The sequence below is a fragment of the Pteronotus mesoamericanus genome, unplaced genomic scaffold, assembly GCF_021234165.1.
Source record: "Pteronotus mesoamericanus isolate MK-2021 breed Mesoamerican mustached bat unplaced genomic scaffold, CSHL_Meso_final contig_230, whole genome shotgun sequence".
Lineage (NCBI taxonomy): Eukaryota > Metazoa > Chordata > Mammalia > Chiroptera > Mormoopidae > Pteronotus > Pteronotus mesoamericanus.
The window spans coordinates 463,891-481,809 of NW_026555096.1; the positions used below are offsets into that span (position 1 = coordinate 463,891).

At 37.3% G+C, this 17,919-nt stretch overlaps 1 protein-coding gene across 3 annotated transcripts in view; it reads left to right on the forward strand.

The window, feature by feature from the left end:
- The window catches only part of PARG (poly(ADP-ribose) glycohydrolase), a 181,398-nt gene extending 164,424 nt beyond the window's left edge, over positions 1-16,974 (forward strand). For 2 of the 3 annotated variants that reach the window (XM_054572362.1, XM_054572360.1), the window contains exons 17-18: positions 14,909-15,037; positions 15,798-16,974. In XM_054572362.1, the coding sequence (XP_054428337.1) occupies positions 14,909-15,037; positions 15,798-15,952 (284 nt within the window). In that variant the 3' untranslated portion in view covers positions 15,953-16,974. The remainder of the gene's footprint in view (positions 1-14,908; positions 15,038-15,797) is intronic. The other variant, XM_054572361.1, reaches the window with a different exon arrangement.
- The last annotated feature ends 945 nt before the right edge of the window (positions 16,975-17,919 follow it).

Consider the following 17,919-nt stretch of genomic DNA (forward strand, 5'->3'; position numbering starts at 1 on the left):
GCAGGTAGATTTTTTTTAATTTATTTTTTTAAATGTCAAGATCCATTATAGAATATTAAAAATTTTAAATCCATTATAAAGTCTCAGCAATTAAAACAACATGGCACCAGCGCAGAAATAATCAAGTAGATCAATGAAATAAAATAAGCATTCTAGAAACAAATGTATATATCTGTCTAACAATGTAATATATGATTCAATGGATATTTCAAATCAATGGGGAAAATAAGGCTTATTCAACACATACAGTACATGAACCACTATTGCTTGAAATAAAACAAATATAGAGCCCTATTTCGCACATTATACAAGAAATATTCAGGTGAGTTAAAAATCAATATGTAAAATCTAAGGAGTACAAAATAATATTCTTCATGACCTGAAGTAAAATATTCAAACCCAGAAGGTATAAAGTAAAATATTGACAATATGACTGTATTAAACATTTAAGACTCTAGTAATATACATACATATAAAAAAAAGTTAAAGGACAAGTAACAGAATGGGAAAGTATTTGCCACACATCTAAAAAGGGTTAATATTTTTTGTTTTAGGGAAAAAATTCTACAAACATTTAATCAAAAAAGGGATGAGGAATACCAAAAAGTCATTTAAAGCTTTTTTAAAATAATAGAAAAAGGCAAGAAATATACAAAAACAGGTTTCATTTAAACAAATAATAAAGGAACAATGAAAATAACACATCATTGTCACTATCAGATTAATAAGTATTAAAAATATTGGTAATATCAAGTATTGGTGACTGAGAAAGGAACTGGGTATACATAGACTCTTTTTCTTCATCTTAAAGCAGTCCTTTTAGCATATCTTGCAGTGCTAGTTTGGTGGAGGAGTATTCTTTTAGCCTTCTTTTGTCTGGGAAACTCCTTATTTTGCCTTCCCTTTTAATTGAGAGCCTTGAGGGGTAGAGCAGTCTTGGTTGCAGGCCTGTGCTTTTCATTACTTGGAATATTCCTTGCCATTCCCTTCTGGCTTTTAGCATTTCTGTTGAGAAGTCAGCTGCTAGCCATACCGGGTCTCCGTTGTATGTTACTACCTCTTTCTGTCTTGCTTGCTTTAGGATTCTTTGTTTGTCTTTGATATTTGCCATTTTAATGATGATGTGTCTTGGAGTGGGCCACATTGGGTTCCTCTTGAATGGGACCCTCTGTGCTTCCTGGACTTGTGTGACTTTATCTCTCCTCCATTTATGGGAGTTTTCAACATTACTTTTTCAAACAGGTTCTCTATCCCTTCCCATTCCTCTTCTCCTTCTGGTATCCCTATTATATGGATATTGTTACATTTCAGGTTGTCCTGCATTTCCTAAATGCCTTTTCATTCTTTTTGAGTCTTTTTTCCATTTTTTGCTCTTTCTGGGAGCTTTTTCTTTCAGTTTGCTGATTCAGTCCTTGGCTTCATCTTGCCTGCTTTTGATTCCTTCGACTGTGTTCTTCAATTCAGAAAAGTGTTCTTCATTTCCTCTTGTCTCTTATTGATAGTTTTGATCTCCTTTTTCATTGTGATATAGTTTGCAGTAAGTTCCTCATAGTTTCTCTGTAGTTTTTTGTAATTCTTTCTGCGCTCACTGAACTCATTGAGCTTCCTTAGAACTGTTGTTGGAACTCAATATCTGATAGTTTACTTGCCTCTATTTCATTTAGTTCTCTTTGTGGGGATTCCTCCTTTCATTTTGAGTGGGGGGTGTTTCTTTGTCTTCCCATTATTTGTGAGACTCTTCTTTTTTGCTTCTCGTTCTGAAATCGATCTGTCTTGATCTCCTGACTTTGTGGTGTAAATTTCTATCGTAGGAGACTGCTTTCTTTTCTCAGCCTGCCTCTGATGATGTCAGATGTTTTCCCTGTCTGACCTTAGACAGTCTGTTCAAGACTTCCAGGAATCTACTGTTTGTGGCTCTCTTCTTCAGTTGTTAATCTATTCACTCTGCACTCAGCAGACCAGCTTAGACAACTCAGGGTGGGGCTGGAGTCCCTCCTGGGGGCAGTGTTATTGTGTCTTCTCACACTGTTGCCAGGTAGGGGAGTGGTCTGCTTGGAGCAAGATGGGTATGGGGGAGGAGTCAGCACCGGGATCCCTCCGGCTACTTTTTCAGTTCTCTCCCCAAAGCCCCCTTCTTCAGTCTCCTCAGTCTGTAGTTCATTCTGCCCCCCACTTTACCAAAGACCATGGCAAGTGGCTGCAAATAAAAATATTGGGTTGGCCCTTTGAACGGCTCTTTGCATCTCTGGCTGCTTATCTCTAGCAGGGAGCAACCCTACTGCTTTTCGCAGCTGGCTCTTATGTGTGTACTTTTTGGGGCTCTGTTGCTGTTGACTGAAGGTCCCCGCTTATGGTTTAGTCCCCTCTTCTCACGGGGATCCAAACGGCTGTTTCAATATCCTTCTGGTGCTGCTGCCTGTGGGCGCCGTGCCCACCTTCTCAGGTCTCTACCGCACTCCTTACCAGCTAGGTTGTGCTAAAGCTGATTCTTCTCTATCTCCAAGGCTATAAGGATCCTCTCGCTATTGTTCAATTATTTGTTCCAGGTGATTTCTCCACAATTTAGTTGTAATTCCAAGTTGGTCCTGGGAGGAGGTCAGTGTTGACTTCCACTCACTCCTCTGCCATCTTGATTGTCTAATTTTGAAATATTTGTTCTAGTTCTGTGAAATATGTCATTGGAATCTTGATAAGAATTGTATTGAAGTTATAGATTTTGGGGGGCAGTATGGACGTTTTAATGATGTCAGTTCTTTCTTTCCATGAACACGATGTGTGTTTCCACTTATTTGTATCTTCTTCAGTTTCTTATAATTTTCCAAATACAAGTCTTTTACATCCTTGGTTAGATTTATTCCTAGGTATTGTATTCCTTTTGTAGCATTTGTGAATGGTATTGTTTTCTTCATTTCCCTTTTATTTTGCTATTGGAATATAAAAATGCGACTGATTTCTGGATATTAATTTTGTGTCCTGCTACTTTGCTGAATTCAGTTATCAGTTGTAGTAGTTTCTTGGTAAATCTTTGTGGTGCTCAATGTACAATGTCATGTCATCTGCAAATAAAGACAGTTTTACTTCTTCCTTTCCAATTTGAATACCTTTTATTTCTTCTTCTCGTTGGATTGCTGTGGCTAGTACTTCCATTACTATGATGAATTGTCAAATAAGAGAAGTGAACATGGACATCCTTGTCATTTTTTTTAAAAGAGCTTTTTAAATTTACCTTTAGAGAGGGGAAAGGAGGAAGAGAGAGAAGGAGAGAAACGTCAATGTGTGGTTGCCTCTTGTGCGCTCACGCCCCCCACTCGGGACCTGGCCTGTAACCCAAGCTGGGTTTGAACCAGCAACGCTTTGATTTGCATGCCAGCACTCAATCCACTGAGCCACACCAGCCAGTGCCAGACATCACTGTCTTGTTCTCTATCTTAAAGGCAATGCTTGTACTTTTTGCCCATTGAGTATAATGCTGGAAGTGAGTTTGTCTTATGTGGCCTTTATTATGTTGAGGTATGTTCCCTCTATTCCCATTTTGCTGAGAGCTTTTATCATGAATGGGTACTGCATTTTATCAAATCCTTTCTCTGCATCTATTGATATGATCATGTGGCTTTTATCCTTCATTTTCTTTGCATAATTAATCACATTTATTGATTTGTGAATGTTGTACCAACCTGCATTCCCAGAATAAATCCCATTTGGTCATGGTATATGATCTTTTTGATGCACTGCTGTGTTCGGGTTGCTAATTATTTGTTGAGGATTTTAGCATTTAAGTTTATCAGGGATATTGGTGTATAATTTTCTTTTTTTTTTTAGTGTTTTTAACTGATTTTGGAATTAGGATAATGCTGACTTTGTAAAATAAATTTGGGAGTCTTCCCTACTCTTGAATTTTGTTAAATAGTTTGAGAACATGAGGTGTCAGTTCTTCTCAGAATGTTTGGTAAATATCACCTGTGAAGCCTTCCAGTCCAGGGCTTTTGTTTGTTGGGAGTTTTTTGATTACTGCTTCAATTTCATTAGGTGTAATCTGTTTATTCAGGTTCTCTGATTCTTCCTGATCTGATTTTGGTTCTTCCTGATTTGGTTGTTTCTAGAAATTTATCCATTTCATCCAGGTTGTCCAGTTTGTTGCTGTATAATTCATAATATTTTCTCACACTGCTTTGTATTTCTTTGTTATCAGTTGTAATTGCACCTCTTTCACCTTTTATTTCACGTATTTGAGTCCTTTCTCTTTTTTCTTGATGAGTCTGGTTAAAGTTGTCAATCTTTTTTTTCTTTTCAAAGGACCAGCTCTTGTATTCTTTGATCTTTTGTATCATTTTTTTCCATTGTATTTTGTTTATTTCCACTTTGATCTTTATTATTTCCTTCTTTCACCCACTTTGGGCTTTGTTTTTCCTTTTAAAGTTCCTTTAAGAGTGAAGTGAGATTGTGTATTTTAGCTTTTACTTGTTTTTTGAGATAGGCCTGTAATTTTGTAAATTCCCTCTTAGGATTGCTTTCCCTGTGTCCCAAAGATTTTGGATTATTGTGTCCTCAATTTCATTTGTTTTAAGGTATCTTTGGATTTCTTTCTTGATCTTGTGGTTGATCCACTCATTGTTTAATAACATGTTATTTAGTTTCCATGCCTTTGCATGTTTTTCAGTGTTTTCTTGTGATTGATTTCTAGTTTCATAGCATTGTGGTCAAAGAAAATGCTTGTTATGATTTCAGTCTTCTTAAATTTATTGAGTTCTCTTGTGTCCTAACACGTGGTCTGTTCTAGAAAGCATTCCATGTGCACGTGAAAATTATGCATATTCTTCTGCTTTGGGGTGAAATGCTCTGAAGATATCAGTTAAGTCCATTTGATCTAGTGTGTCATTTACGGCCGCTGTCTCCTGGTTGATTTTCTGCCTGGAGGATCTATCCATTGAAGTCAGTGGGATGTCAAAAACTCCCAACTGTGACTATTTCTGTCACTCTCTCTCCTCATGACCATCAAGATTTGCTTCACATATGTAGGTGCTCTTATATTGGGTGCATAAATGTTTACTAGGGTTGTATCCTCTTGTTGGATTGTTCCTTTTATCATTATGTAGTGTCCTTCTTTGTCTCTTACTATATATAGCCTTGGTTTTAAAGTCTATTTTGTCATATAAGTACTGCTACTCCAGCTTTTTTTTTCTTTTCTATTTGCATGAAATATCTTTTTCCATCCCTTTACTTTTAGTCTGTATTTATCTTTTGATCTGAGATGTGTCTCTTGAAGGCAGCATATACATGAGTTTTGTTTCCTTTTCCATTCAGTGACCCTTTGTCTTTGGGTTGGAGCATTTAAGCCATTTATATTTAAGGTGATTGTTGATCGATACATATGTAGTGCCATTTTATTGTTAGACTGTTTTCTTCAGGGGGGTTTTTTTTCCTCTTTTTTTTCTTCTTCTTAAAGCAAGCCCTTTAGCATTTGTTGCAGCACTGGTTTGGTGTTAACAAACTCCTTTAGCATTTTCTTGTCTGGGTGGCTCTTTATTTCTCCTTTGATTTTATTTATTTAGGGTTTTTTTTAAAAGATTTTATTTATTTTTAGAGAGAGGGGAAGGGAGGGAGGGAGAGGGATAGGAACATCAGTGTGTGGTTGCTTCTCTCACACCCCCTACTGGGGACCTGGCCTACAACCCAGGTGTGTTCCCTGACTGGGAATTGAACCAGTGACTCTTTGGTTCACAGGCTAGCACTCAGTCCACTGAGCCACAGCAGCCAGGGCTCTCCTTCATTTTTAAATGGTAGCCTTGCTGAGTAAAGTAGCCTTGGTTGTAGGTCTTTGCTTTTCATCACTTTGAATATTTCACACTACTCCTTTCTGGCCTGAAACATTTCTGTTGCGGAAGCAGATGACGGTCCAGTTGGTGCGCCCTTGTGGGTATACCTGCTTTTATCTTGCAGCTTTTAGGATTCTCTCCTTATCTTTAAGTCTTGTCATTTTAATTATATGATAGGCCTCTTTATAGGCCTCTTTGGGTCCAACTTGTTTGGGACTCTCTGAGCTTCCTGGACTTGTATGTCTTTTTCCTTCACCAGATTAGGGAAGTTTTCCATCATTATTTCTTCAAATAGGTTCTTGAGCCCTGTTCGCTCTCTTCTCCATCTGGTATTCCCAAGATGCAGATGTTGTTTCACTTCATGTTGTCTATAATGTTTCTTCAGCCCTCCTCAGGGTTATCAAATTCTCTTTGCTTTTTGCTGCTCTGCCTGGGTGTTTTTTTTATACCTTGTCTTCCAAATCACTGATTCAGTCCTCTGCTTCATTTAACCTACTGTTTATTCCTTCCAGGGTATTATTTATTTCAGATATCACATTCTTTATTTCTGACTGGTATTTTTTTATGTTTTCCATGCTGTTGAATATCGTTATAAAAATTACTCTAAACTCTCTGATAAATTGCTTGCCTCCATTTATTTCATCTAGCTCTTCTTCTGGAGAATTCTTTTGTCCTTTCATTTGTTGCCTGTTTCTTTGTCTTCCCATTTTTGTTGCTTCTTTTAATTTTCTGCCTTAGTTGTTAAACTAATCAGTTGTTACACTGATCAGTCCTTAAACTAATCAAGCTGTAATCAACAGCTGGGCTTAAGCTCCACAAGGTGGGGCAGAGTAATTCCTGCAGGGCTATTGCTTCCCCTCAGGCCGATGGCACTTAGTAGTCCTCTGCATGAGAAAGGTAGCTTCTGCAGTATGGGGAATGACTCAGCACAGGGATTCTGGTCGCTGTTCCTTCAGTGCTCTCCCCAGGGCCACCAACCCCAGGCTCTCCTCAAGCATCTCAAGTCCACTGTGGCTTTCCTCTGCTGGAGCCCAGGGTAAGTGGCTGCAAATGATATTTTGTGCTTTGGTCCTTTAAGAGGCTCTCAGTGTCTCCAGCCATCTCTCCCTGGCAGACAAAACCCTGCTGCATTTCACAGCTGGATGTTTTGTGGGTTTCTTTCTGGCTCTGGTGCTGTAGGGTGGGGAGCTCAGCTTGGGGTTTAGACCTCACACTTCTCATGGGAACCCACCAGCTGCTGAAACATCCCTTTGGAATTTTAGCTGCTGCCCATGGATCCCAGCCATCCCTCTTGTGCCTCCTCTATATCCCTACCAGTTACTACATGGTGAAGTGATTTCTTCTTTCTGTCCTTGGTCATAAGGCTTCTTTCCAGCTAGTGTTCAGTTGGCTACTCAGGGTGATTTCTCTATAATGTAGTTATAATTCCAGATTGGTCCTGGGAGGTGTTTAGTGTAACTTACACTTACTCCACCACCGTCTTGGATCTCCCCAGTTTTGCGTATTCTTAGATAATCTATATCTGGCTAATTCCTTCTGTTCCTTTAAGACTTCACTCTATTGTTAACTATTCCACAAAAATCCCTCTTCCGCTCTCACTCACCCCATGTCCCCAATCTACAAAAAAGTTCTGTGTTTGGATTCTTTCAGTTACGGGAGACACTAACGTACCTTATCACTTAAGCATGAGAGGTTATTATTGGCTGATGTGGCCGAGAAAGGCAGAGTAAGGTTGGCTTCAGGGAAGACTGGACCCTGAAATCAGATGCTTCCTCTCATGTTGTGTGTTGGTTGCTCCCCTGCCTGCTTCTTTCAAGATGATGACCTTATTTTCTTCTATTTCCATTGGTTACCTCTGCATGGCTGGAGCTGTGACCATATAGTTCCAGGCTTACAATATTACAGTTGAATTCCTAGAGTAAAGGAGGTCTCCTTAGATTAAGAATCCCATGGAAATATTCTAATTTGACCAACTTGGATCACTCTCCCTCCCTTGGACTAAATCATCACAACCAGGGAGTCATTAAACATTAGAAACATCCCCTAACAAGATTAAGAGCATATGCAGTTGATTTTTATTTCCATGTTTACATTAAAGTTTTCCGAGATTATAAAAATTTATATAAATTTGTTTTGTTTTGTAACTTATGTCTCATTTATAGCAAGCCTTAATGATGTCTTTACTAGTTATTTTGCTGTTTTGGAATCCAGATAGCTAAACTCCAGAAAAGCCAATGTTCTGGAAAAGATGGGAATATAGACTATACTGATAAATCATTTTATATTCATGCTATGGCTGGCCTGCCTGTATCTTTGGGGTTTTCAGGAATTCTGGCTGTGAAAGTGGGGAAGGGGTGACTGCCAACAAAAAATGGAAGGTAGAAAAATAGAGTTATGGGCTAGGCCACCCAATATGACTACTACAGGTTCCTCTTCTCTTTGCATTCTTCCGTCAGAACATATCATACTCTCCATTTTTCTCACAGCCTTGCTCCTACATACTTTAGTAGATATTCATTCTTTAACATCTCTGCATTGCTCTCTTCTATGAACCCAATGCCTAGAATAGGGTCTTGTATGATAGTGCATTCAAAATGACTAGAGTGAGTGGAATAGTTATCAGCACCTTGGAGATGCCACTGACTTAGAGAATCAGGAAAATGCCTTTTGAGTTTTCTTTTTTTAAACTCTGGGAGTTGCTGATGATCAGCCAGGTTTAAGAAATACTGCATTCTCTTCTTTAGTTTGCATAGTTACCATTCAGTTTATTAGCCTCATTTTTAAGATAATGAAACCAAGGTTTGTAGAGAGGCTAATAAATCTATTCGAAGAGAGACAGGTAGTATCAAAACTAGTATTCAAACTTGGCCTTTCTTCCTCAAAAACCAAAATATGTTGTTGCTGTTGTTGTTGTTATTATTATTATTATTGAACATGTTTAATGCATTCCGTTTCAGGCATTGTACTAAGTGCTTTCTTTACATTACCTCATAGAAACCTATTAAGTAGGTTTTATTTTTATCTTTAGAGGTGAGATAACTGAATCATAAAGAAGTAAGTAACTAGTCTGGGGTCACAGGATATCAAGTGGCAGTGTTAGGATTCAAACTAGGATTGATACCCAAGAGCCCAGTGTCTGTGCTCTTGCTGTTACTTTATTGGCCAAACTCTGGATCTGTATCTAGATTTGGGAGGTGACATTCTAGAAATGATGGTTGAATTCTTGTAGAAAGAGAGTAGTTAAAGCAGATGAAAGGACCACAGATTGAACTTTTGGTAATATCCACTCTGGGGCTGAGGATGGGCAGTAGGCTGCAGGCAGGTGGTGTCAAGATTAAAAATAGCAGCCAGAGGACAATACCAATTAGAGAATACAAGTTGGCCTGGAAAAGTCACCTAAAATTGGGGCTGGTAGCAGTGCTGGAGCTTTCAAGATAATAGGGGCATGTGAGCTCACAAAACAGCTTGGGTTAATGAAGAAGGACATCAGTATACTTTCAGATCTATGCTATTTTAGCCTTCTTGCAAGCATGTATTTAAATAATATAAATAAACAATTTGGGGCAGTTATTCTGACCACCACATGGTAAATTTGCTTGGAGTAGAGCAGTATGACTTGGCATGGCAGCTTTACAGCCTAGTGGGTGAGGCACAAGTTTTTCAGTCAGACTGTTAGGATTCAACTCCAAGCTCCACTCCTTTTTGGTTTTATTACCTTAAACAAATTACTTAACCTTTGATGGCTATATTTCCTTAAATTCAAAATGGAGATAATACTAATATTTACCTTATTCAGTTTTTGTAAGGATTGAGTTAATCATTTTAAATCTTGAGTTTGTGCTTATAGAGCTGCTAGAAAAGATCTCAGTATTAGCAGTTGTTACAAAAATTACACCCTGATGGCCTCCAACCACACCTGTGGTGTGAGTATCCATCATTTTTCTCATTTTTTGTTTGGTTCATCTGTTGCAAGAGGACACTGTGAATTGTTTTTTGATGTTATTCATATTTATTTGAACTTCTTTCATAGCTTAACATTGATGCCAAAAAGAAAATTAAAACCGAGCTCCCCATAGGTTAATTTAAGTGATTATTTTGGCACCTACTTGTGCTTGAAGTTAGAATTTGATGCTTTTATATCATACTTGGAGTCAGGCCACACATCCTATTAAATTTGTGATGCAAGAGGGTTCAGTTAACTCATAAAACACAATTCTCTAGATATATAAAGGTCTTGGGGATGTTGTAGATAGTGAAGTCTAAAGACAATTCTGTTTAAAATAATCTTTTATTAGTGATTACTGATGTATCTAGGGTTAAGAGTAATTTCTGAAAATTTTACTAGTGAGTGTATAGTCTAATATCCAATGAAAAGAGAAAAATTATAGCAGAGATTATGGAATTCTACATTCAGAAAGAGTCTTTGGGGACCTGATTGAACTCCTTTATTGCATAGCTGGGGGAAATTCTGGGAAGAAAATTAAGTAACTTGGCTGAAGTCACAAATTGAGGTAGGTAGTAAAGAATGAGAACTGAATGGGGTCTCCTATGTCCAGTCTCAACTTGTCTAACACATGCTTATGTTACAATTTGCACCCAAACAGAAACAGATGTGAAATCAAGAACATAATGTGAATTGGTGTCTCTTGTTAGGAACTGGCCTATTTTTGGTAACTCTGTCAAGCTTATCTCCATGAGCCTATCCACAGGGACAAAATGGCCTATGAAGCATTTTTTTTTTTTTAATTTTGATAAGAATTTTTCTGAGCCAAGCTGACAACATATGCTGAGGAGCAAGCTCTCAGATGCTCTTGGCCTATGAAGCATTTTAAAAATAAGCTTTATAGGGAGATAAATTTTTAATGTTTTATCATATTTCATTTTCTTGAATGGCAAATGACCACATTTATAGTATTTCTGTATATAAGGAAAAAATAGAATTAAAAGGACATTTCTTTGGGTCTCTCTCTCTCTCTCTTTAAATAGGAAATACTTAAAGCCAAAATCTCATTCAAACTAAGATAAGAAATGATACCTCTTGGTAGAGGAAGATGACAAGTGATTAGTTTCCATTCGTATATGTAGTTTAGGATAGTTGGAACCTTTTGAAATTGAGTGTATTGAAGCTTTAATGTATACACAAGTTGGATGAGCAGTTTTAATTAAAACATCTCTTTTGAGATTAATTACTTTCAGTAGTCTAAGATTAATGAGGCCTAGTCATATTATGGATACCCAATAAATATATTAGTTTGGAAATTAGGAAATACTTTGGTATTTTACAATCTCACATATAGTATAGTTTCTTATATTCTTTCTTAAAAATGGGAGGATACTCAACTCATCTTAAATATCAGATTCCTACATAAATTTTAAAACTTTTTATTTGAAAATAACTTCAAATGTATGAAAATTACAAAAAGTAAAATTAACACCTCTTTCTGTGTGTGTGTGTGCACGGGCGTGTGTGTGTGTGTACAGACATACATGTGTGTGTATCTACAAGGTCTGTCTGGAAAAAGTCCAGCCATTGTTAATATAACAAGAACCATGTGCACCTGACAGCCAAGGAGAGTGGACTGGAATGCACATGCATGAACAATGACAACTTCACTGTACTAGTCAGTGGGGTGGATGCCATTGAGTAATCATGTATACTGTGTGTCTGTCACATTCAAAATGACTGAGCAAGTAGAGCAACAAATCTGCATCAAATTTTGCGTTAAGCTTGAACATTCCTCCACTGAAACTATTCAGATGATTCAGAAGGACACAGCTATGGGCAACTGGTGATTGGCAGCTTCACAACAATGCATCCGCTCATGCATCACATCTTATGCAGAGTTTTTTGGTGAAACATCAAATCACCCAGGTGACTCAGCCCCTCTACAGCCCAGATTTGGTGCCCTGAGACTTCTAGCTTTTCCCAAAACTAAAATCACCTTTGAAAGGGAAGAGATTTCAGACTGTCGATAAGATTCAGGAAAATACAATGGGGCAGCTGACAGTGATTGGGAGAACTGTGTGAGGTTCCAAGGTGCCTACTCTGAAGAGGACTGAGGCATCATTGTCCTATGTACAATGTTTCTTGTATCTTGTACCTTCTTCAACAAACTTTTAAATATTAAATGGCTAGATACCTTCTGGACAGACTTTGTATATTTATATGGATACACACAATTTTTTTCTGAATCATTTGAGTTTGTTACATACATTATGCCCCTTTTCCTAAGTATTTCAGTGTGCTTCCTAAGAATAAAATATTTTCTATATAAAACATATTAGAATTGCCCTGACCATCATGGCTTAGTGGGTTGGGTATCATACGGCAAACTGAGAGGTTGCTGGTTCGATTGGTAGTGAGGCCACATGGCTGGGTCATGAGGAGTCGGGTCCCCAGTTGAGGGCAAGCAAGAGGCAGCCAATTGATGTTTCTCTCACATCAATGTTTCTCTCCCTCTTTTTCTCCCTCCCTTCCCCTTTCTCTAAAAATAAATAAAATTTTTAAAAACATTTTAAAAACACATCTTAGTTATTAAATTCATAATTATACATTGACAGAATATTTTTATCTACTCTATCATCTATGTTCCAGTTTTGTCAGGTGGCCTAATAGAACCATTTATAGCTCTTGCCCTCCAGTACAGGGTCTAGAGTCAAGCATTGCATTTAATTGTCATTTCTTTTAGCCTTCTTTTGAATCTGGAGTATTTCCAGAGCCTTTCTTTGTCTTTTATGACATTGATGTGTTTTAAGAACACAGTGTTCCTTTAGTTTGTTTGCTGTTTCCTCATAACTAGGTTGAGGTTATGCATTCTCAGTCAGAGCACTGCATGGTTATAGTGGCATTTGATGACCATCTGACCCCAATGGTGATGTTAATTTTGATCACCCAGTCAAGATGATGTCTGATTTCTCCACTGTATGAATATTGAGGGTTTTTTCTTTTTTCTTTTTTGTAGCTTATAAGCAGTCTGTAGAAAGACACTTTAAGACAAAATGTCTTAAATTTAGTATCCTTTAATGATTTTTACCAGATTCCATTTTTGCCATGAGAGTTGCAAAAAGATTACCTCACTCTAGCAGTCTCTTCACACTTAACTGGTTAGTCCTTGGCTTTCTCCTGTGAGCAAAAGCCCTTCTTCCTCTTTTCTATTTATTATGTATTATCAGTGTGGACTCAGCAATTCATATATTACTGTACTTAACATTTTTGTCCTTAGCTTGTCCAGATTTGGCTAGGGGGAGATTTTTCCAGTTGGCTCTTGTATCCTTGTGACAAGCTCCCATCAATTTTTTCTCCCATCATTTTTTTTTTTAACATTTCTTTACCTCCTCTGATAGCAAAACCTTTTGGGCTCGTCTTGTACCTATTATGTCCAAACCATATGAATCAGGCATTTCTCTGAGGAATCCAGCTCCTTTTAGGGGAAATGGTATTAGATACCAAGATATGGTCACTAGGTGTGCTCACTGCTACTGGTATGTCTTCTTTTGGGCTTTCTCAGCAGACAAAGCTAAAGAGATATTCTCTCTCTCTCTCTCTCTCTCTCTCTCTCACACACACACACACACACACACACACACACACACACACACACACAATATGTTCATATTTTAGATGTTGGACCATGCACCAGTGCCTTCCATTTCAATCTGTCTCCTCTCAGAACTTTTTTTGGTCTTTTTCCATTAGAGAGAATCCTGGCTCTCAATAATGTCAACTTTTATTTACTTGTTCAATCCTGAAATATATTTACAAATACTTTCAGAATTGATTTGCTTGTACTATAAGTAAGCAGACCTAAAAAGAGTGAGGAATTTGTTTGTAATTCCTTCATGCCCCTGAGTGGTATTTCTTCTTGCTTATATTAATCTGGAACTAAAATTTTTGTGTTTGTTTGCCTAAGTATTTTGTCTCATTACAGTCACTGGTCTTTTGTGTACTAAGAGTTTCTGAGATTTTCCCTGACCAATGTCCTTGGAAGGTATAATGCCCTCATTAATCCTGCAGCAAGCATTCTCATCCCTCCTGCTCTCCACCTCTACCAATCACAGTAGCAGGTAGTGAATGTAACTGAAAACGTGGAACTGAGAGTATATTAGTCAAATATTGTGTTAATAAGTTACATTAGTTCTTTCTTTCATCTTTTTCTTTTTCCTTTCCCTTCTGTGTAGTTATGTTATTCTTTTGAAATAAAATTAGTCTCATTTGTTTTAGTTTGCTTTCAATTATAGGTTCCTTCTCATTACCATTCTTATGTTTTAGTTTTAGTTTTTGAATATATAGAATATTAACATGCTTCAAAAAAGTAAAACTATATAAAACTTACCCCATTATAGTTTGATTTCTACCTCCTTTTTTATTAAGGAAAAAGTCTTATTAAGCAAAAGGGCATTTATTGTACCTGTGTTCAATTTTGTGGTATTTAAAATTAAATTTTGTCTGTTGAGAAGAAAATTATAAAGAAACTTAACTTTTAGAAACATACTTGAGTCTCAGTGATTTGTAACTTTGACTCCTAGGGACAGTGGTTCTAAATGACTTTCCCATTCCAGCAAGCCAGAGTTACTGTCCCACGTTTTCAGTTACATTCACTACCTGCTACTGTGATTGGTAGAGGTGGAGAGCAGGAGGGATGAGAATGCTTGCTGCAGGATTAATGAGGGCATTATACCTTCCAAGGACATTGGTCAGGGAAAATCTCAGAAACTCTTAGTACACAAAAGACCAGTGACTGTAATGAGACAAAATACTTAGGCAAACAAACACAAAAATTTTAGTTCCAGATTAATATAAGCAAGAAGAAATACCACTCTAGTGCCTTGACGTGCTGTGTTTTCCCACAAAGGCACTTGAGTAGGAATTCTGTGGCTTAATGATAGTCTCAGCAGCATGTCTGAAAAGTCACACAAATAGATGATTTATACCCACCCTGTATTTACCATTTCTAATAATGTGTTTATTAGGTTTATAAATCTTTAACACAGGATAACTCTTTGGCATAGCAGCTATAATTTAGCTGGTTGGAATAACTAAAGGTGTCTTGATGGGAAGTGTCATCTTATAGCTATGTTTTTTCTCTTTGCTACAGCCTTAATACAGATACTGGCAGCTGCTGTAGCTGAGCGAGATGTGGTTTATTTCACCTTTGGGGACTCAGAATTGATGAGAGACATTTACAGCATGCACACTTTTCTTACTGAAAAAAAGCTGACTGTTGGTAAGTAGGAGATAGTCTTGAAACTGGTGTCTAGATAGATTTAGCAGGAGGAACACCTGCGAAATCTGGATGGATCGCAGTAAATAAGAAAAAATGAAGTGTGATTTTGAGGGTTGGGAGGCCAAAGTCTTAGAAAGCAACATTTGTAGAATCATTTTTTCTGGCAAAGTGTCATCCACATTCTGAAAAGTTTATCAGCTTGTTAAAGTAAGTCTAAGAAACTGGACTTAGTGTCCATTTTTATGTTTTTGTATGCTAAACTAAAAACTAAAAGAGGGAAGGTGTAGGAAGGTAAGTTCAAACCTAAAAGGCCTTACTCTCAATGATATTTATCAGATACGCCAGCATCCTTATCTAGTGGATTTCAGCTGGACATGAAAGGCCTTGCTACCATAGGAGCTTAATGTAGAATGAGAGTTGCCGCGAACTCCCAAAGTGATGCATGATAAATGCACTATACAGGGTGGACAACAGTAGGTTTATAGTCGTTCATATGGAAAATAGTACAATAATTAATAAATAACAATACAAGAATAAACTGTGTTTCATGTACTCACAACTGTAAACCTACTTTTGTCCCATCCTATATATAGCCGGTTGTAATCATGAGCTAATAAGTAGTTTCCTTAAGGTATTCACACTCTATTTTCAATAGTTAACTTTAAGTATATGTTATTTAAGATAAAACTGAGTGTTCTTCAGTAATTTCATCCATCTTCATAACTTAATATGCTAATTGGTCTGGCCTTTTACTCTCCAGGAGAAGTATATAAGCTGTTGCTACGATATTACAATGAAGAATGTAGAAACTGTTCCACCCCCGGGCCAGACATGAAGCTTTACCCATTCATGTACCATGCTGTTGAGTCCTGTGCAGAGACCACCAACCAGCCAGGACAAAGAACTGGGGCCTGAGGAACAGTAAATAGAACCTCCTTCCACCTCTTAGCAGAAACATCCTGTTAGACTTGTCAGGTGTAATATATGAACTGACTTAATATAAATGTGTGTATAATCCACACTTGTATGCAAGGGTGCAGTCCCTTCCACATACGTGCAGTTGTCAGTTTGTACATCTAAGCCCTCTCTTTTGTCCCCCCATTTTTTCTGTTTCAATCTTCATTCTTTGTTCTTTCTTTGCCCATCAGATTTCTTGTGAATTCTCATGAAAGGTGGTTCTCACCTCATCAGGCCTCATTTTGATGCCTGTGTGTGATACAAACTGCCTCTGCAGCCAGCAGAGGCCAGTGGTGCAGGGAAGAAGCTGGAATCCAAGAACCTCTCTAACGGGTTTGTTGAAGATATCTCTGTGAGCCTTTCATCCCCAACTTTTGTTATGATGACATTGAGTTTTCAAATTTTGAAATTTAAGAGTTGGGACTTTTTTATGCATGTTACACAATACAAATCTCCTACGTTAAAACAGTTTTGTATTCAAGACAATAATTTCCATAAATAATTCTTTTGAGACACTGCCTTTATCTGCTGTGGTTTGTCCTGTTTCCTCTGATCAGTTTATATCGATAATGGTTTCAGAAACTGACCAAGATGGAAGAAAAGGTAGAATAAAAGAGAACTTCCCCAAATGGTGTTTAAAAATAATAGATTCAAGAAATCTGGAGGACTTTTTGTTTCTTGGGTGTTTTTTTCTTTTTAAATTAACATTATTGTTTGTTTCTTGGTGATTGAGGCATATGCATACAACCAAAGTTCAAAAAATGGGACCTGGCCCTAGCTGGTGTGGCTCAGTAGATTGAGCACCAGACCTCGAACCAAAGGGTTGCTGGATCGATTCCCAGTCAGGGCACATCCTGGGTTGCAGGCCAGGTCCCTGCTGGGGGCGTGTGAAATGCAACCACACATTGATGTTTCTCTCCTTCTCTTTCTCCCTCTCTTCCCCTCTCTAAAAATAAATAAATAAAATATTTTTAAAAAAGAACTTGGATCTTAGTGCTAATTTGTATATAGTGAAGTTTCTCTGGCATTCAAAGGTTATATAGCTAATAAATTTTCATTAACAATCATTTGTCAGAAACTCCCACATTATCTATATTTTATATATAATATAAAATGTCTAAGTGTATCTATGTGCAATCATGTAATATCTAAATAAAACTGGACTTATGGAAAATGATTATGTTAAAGCTTTATGAGTGCCTCTGTTTAAAATGCTTTATTTACAATTTTGCCCATTTAAAACTGGCAACAAACAAATATAATGTCTTTCGGAGGTTAAAGTGAAAGCCAATACCAGTTTTGTGTTAATGGAGAGTAGAGTTTAATCACAAAAGTACTTACTCCTATTTCTAAAGTAATCCTAAACCATATTGTTCTCTATTTTCCCAGACTAGGGTGATTTAAGATATTTTTTCTCTTTTTAGGGAGGAGAGTTATTTGCTCTCAAGTGTCCTTGGTTAGGAGAAGTAAGGTCTTGCAATTCACCAGCTGGTATAAGTTGTTCAAATTGTTTGGTCTTGTTTAATTTTCTTATCTCAGTTTCCCTATTCCACTTGCCCATAAAACTTCCTAGCTTTTTACTGTCCTGTCACAGTATCAGTACTGACAGGGAGAAAAGTGGTGCTTGGCTGATGTCTGTAACTTTTTTGTTTGTATAGGTTGAAAGGATAATGGAATTCGACACCATATGGCAGCCACTTATTCTTAATGAAGTTATTTTACCATAGTAATTAAGATTTTTATTCATCTTCCTAAGTCCAAGGTTTCTGGCTTTATTTCTGCTGTTACTAAAGTCTCTTCCTTTCCAACTGATTCTATGTTTTGGTAAACATTCATAGTTACATTTATTTATTCTGTCTCCATATTTTTTCTCTCTTACCCAGCCCCAAGACTAAATGAACAGCTCTTTAAAACACTGTGTGAAA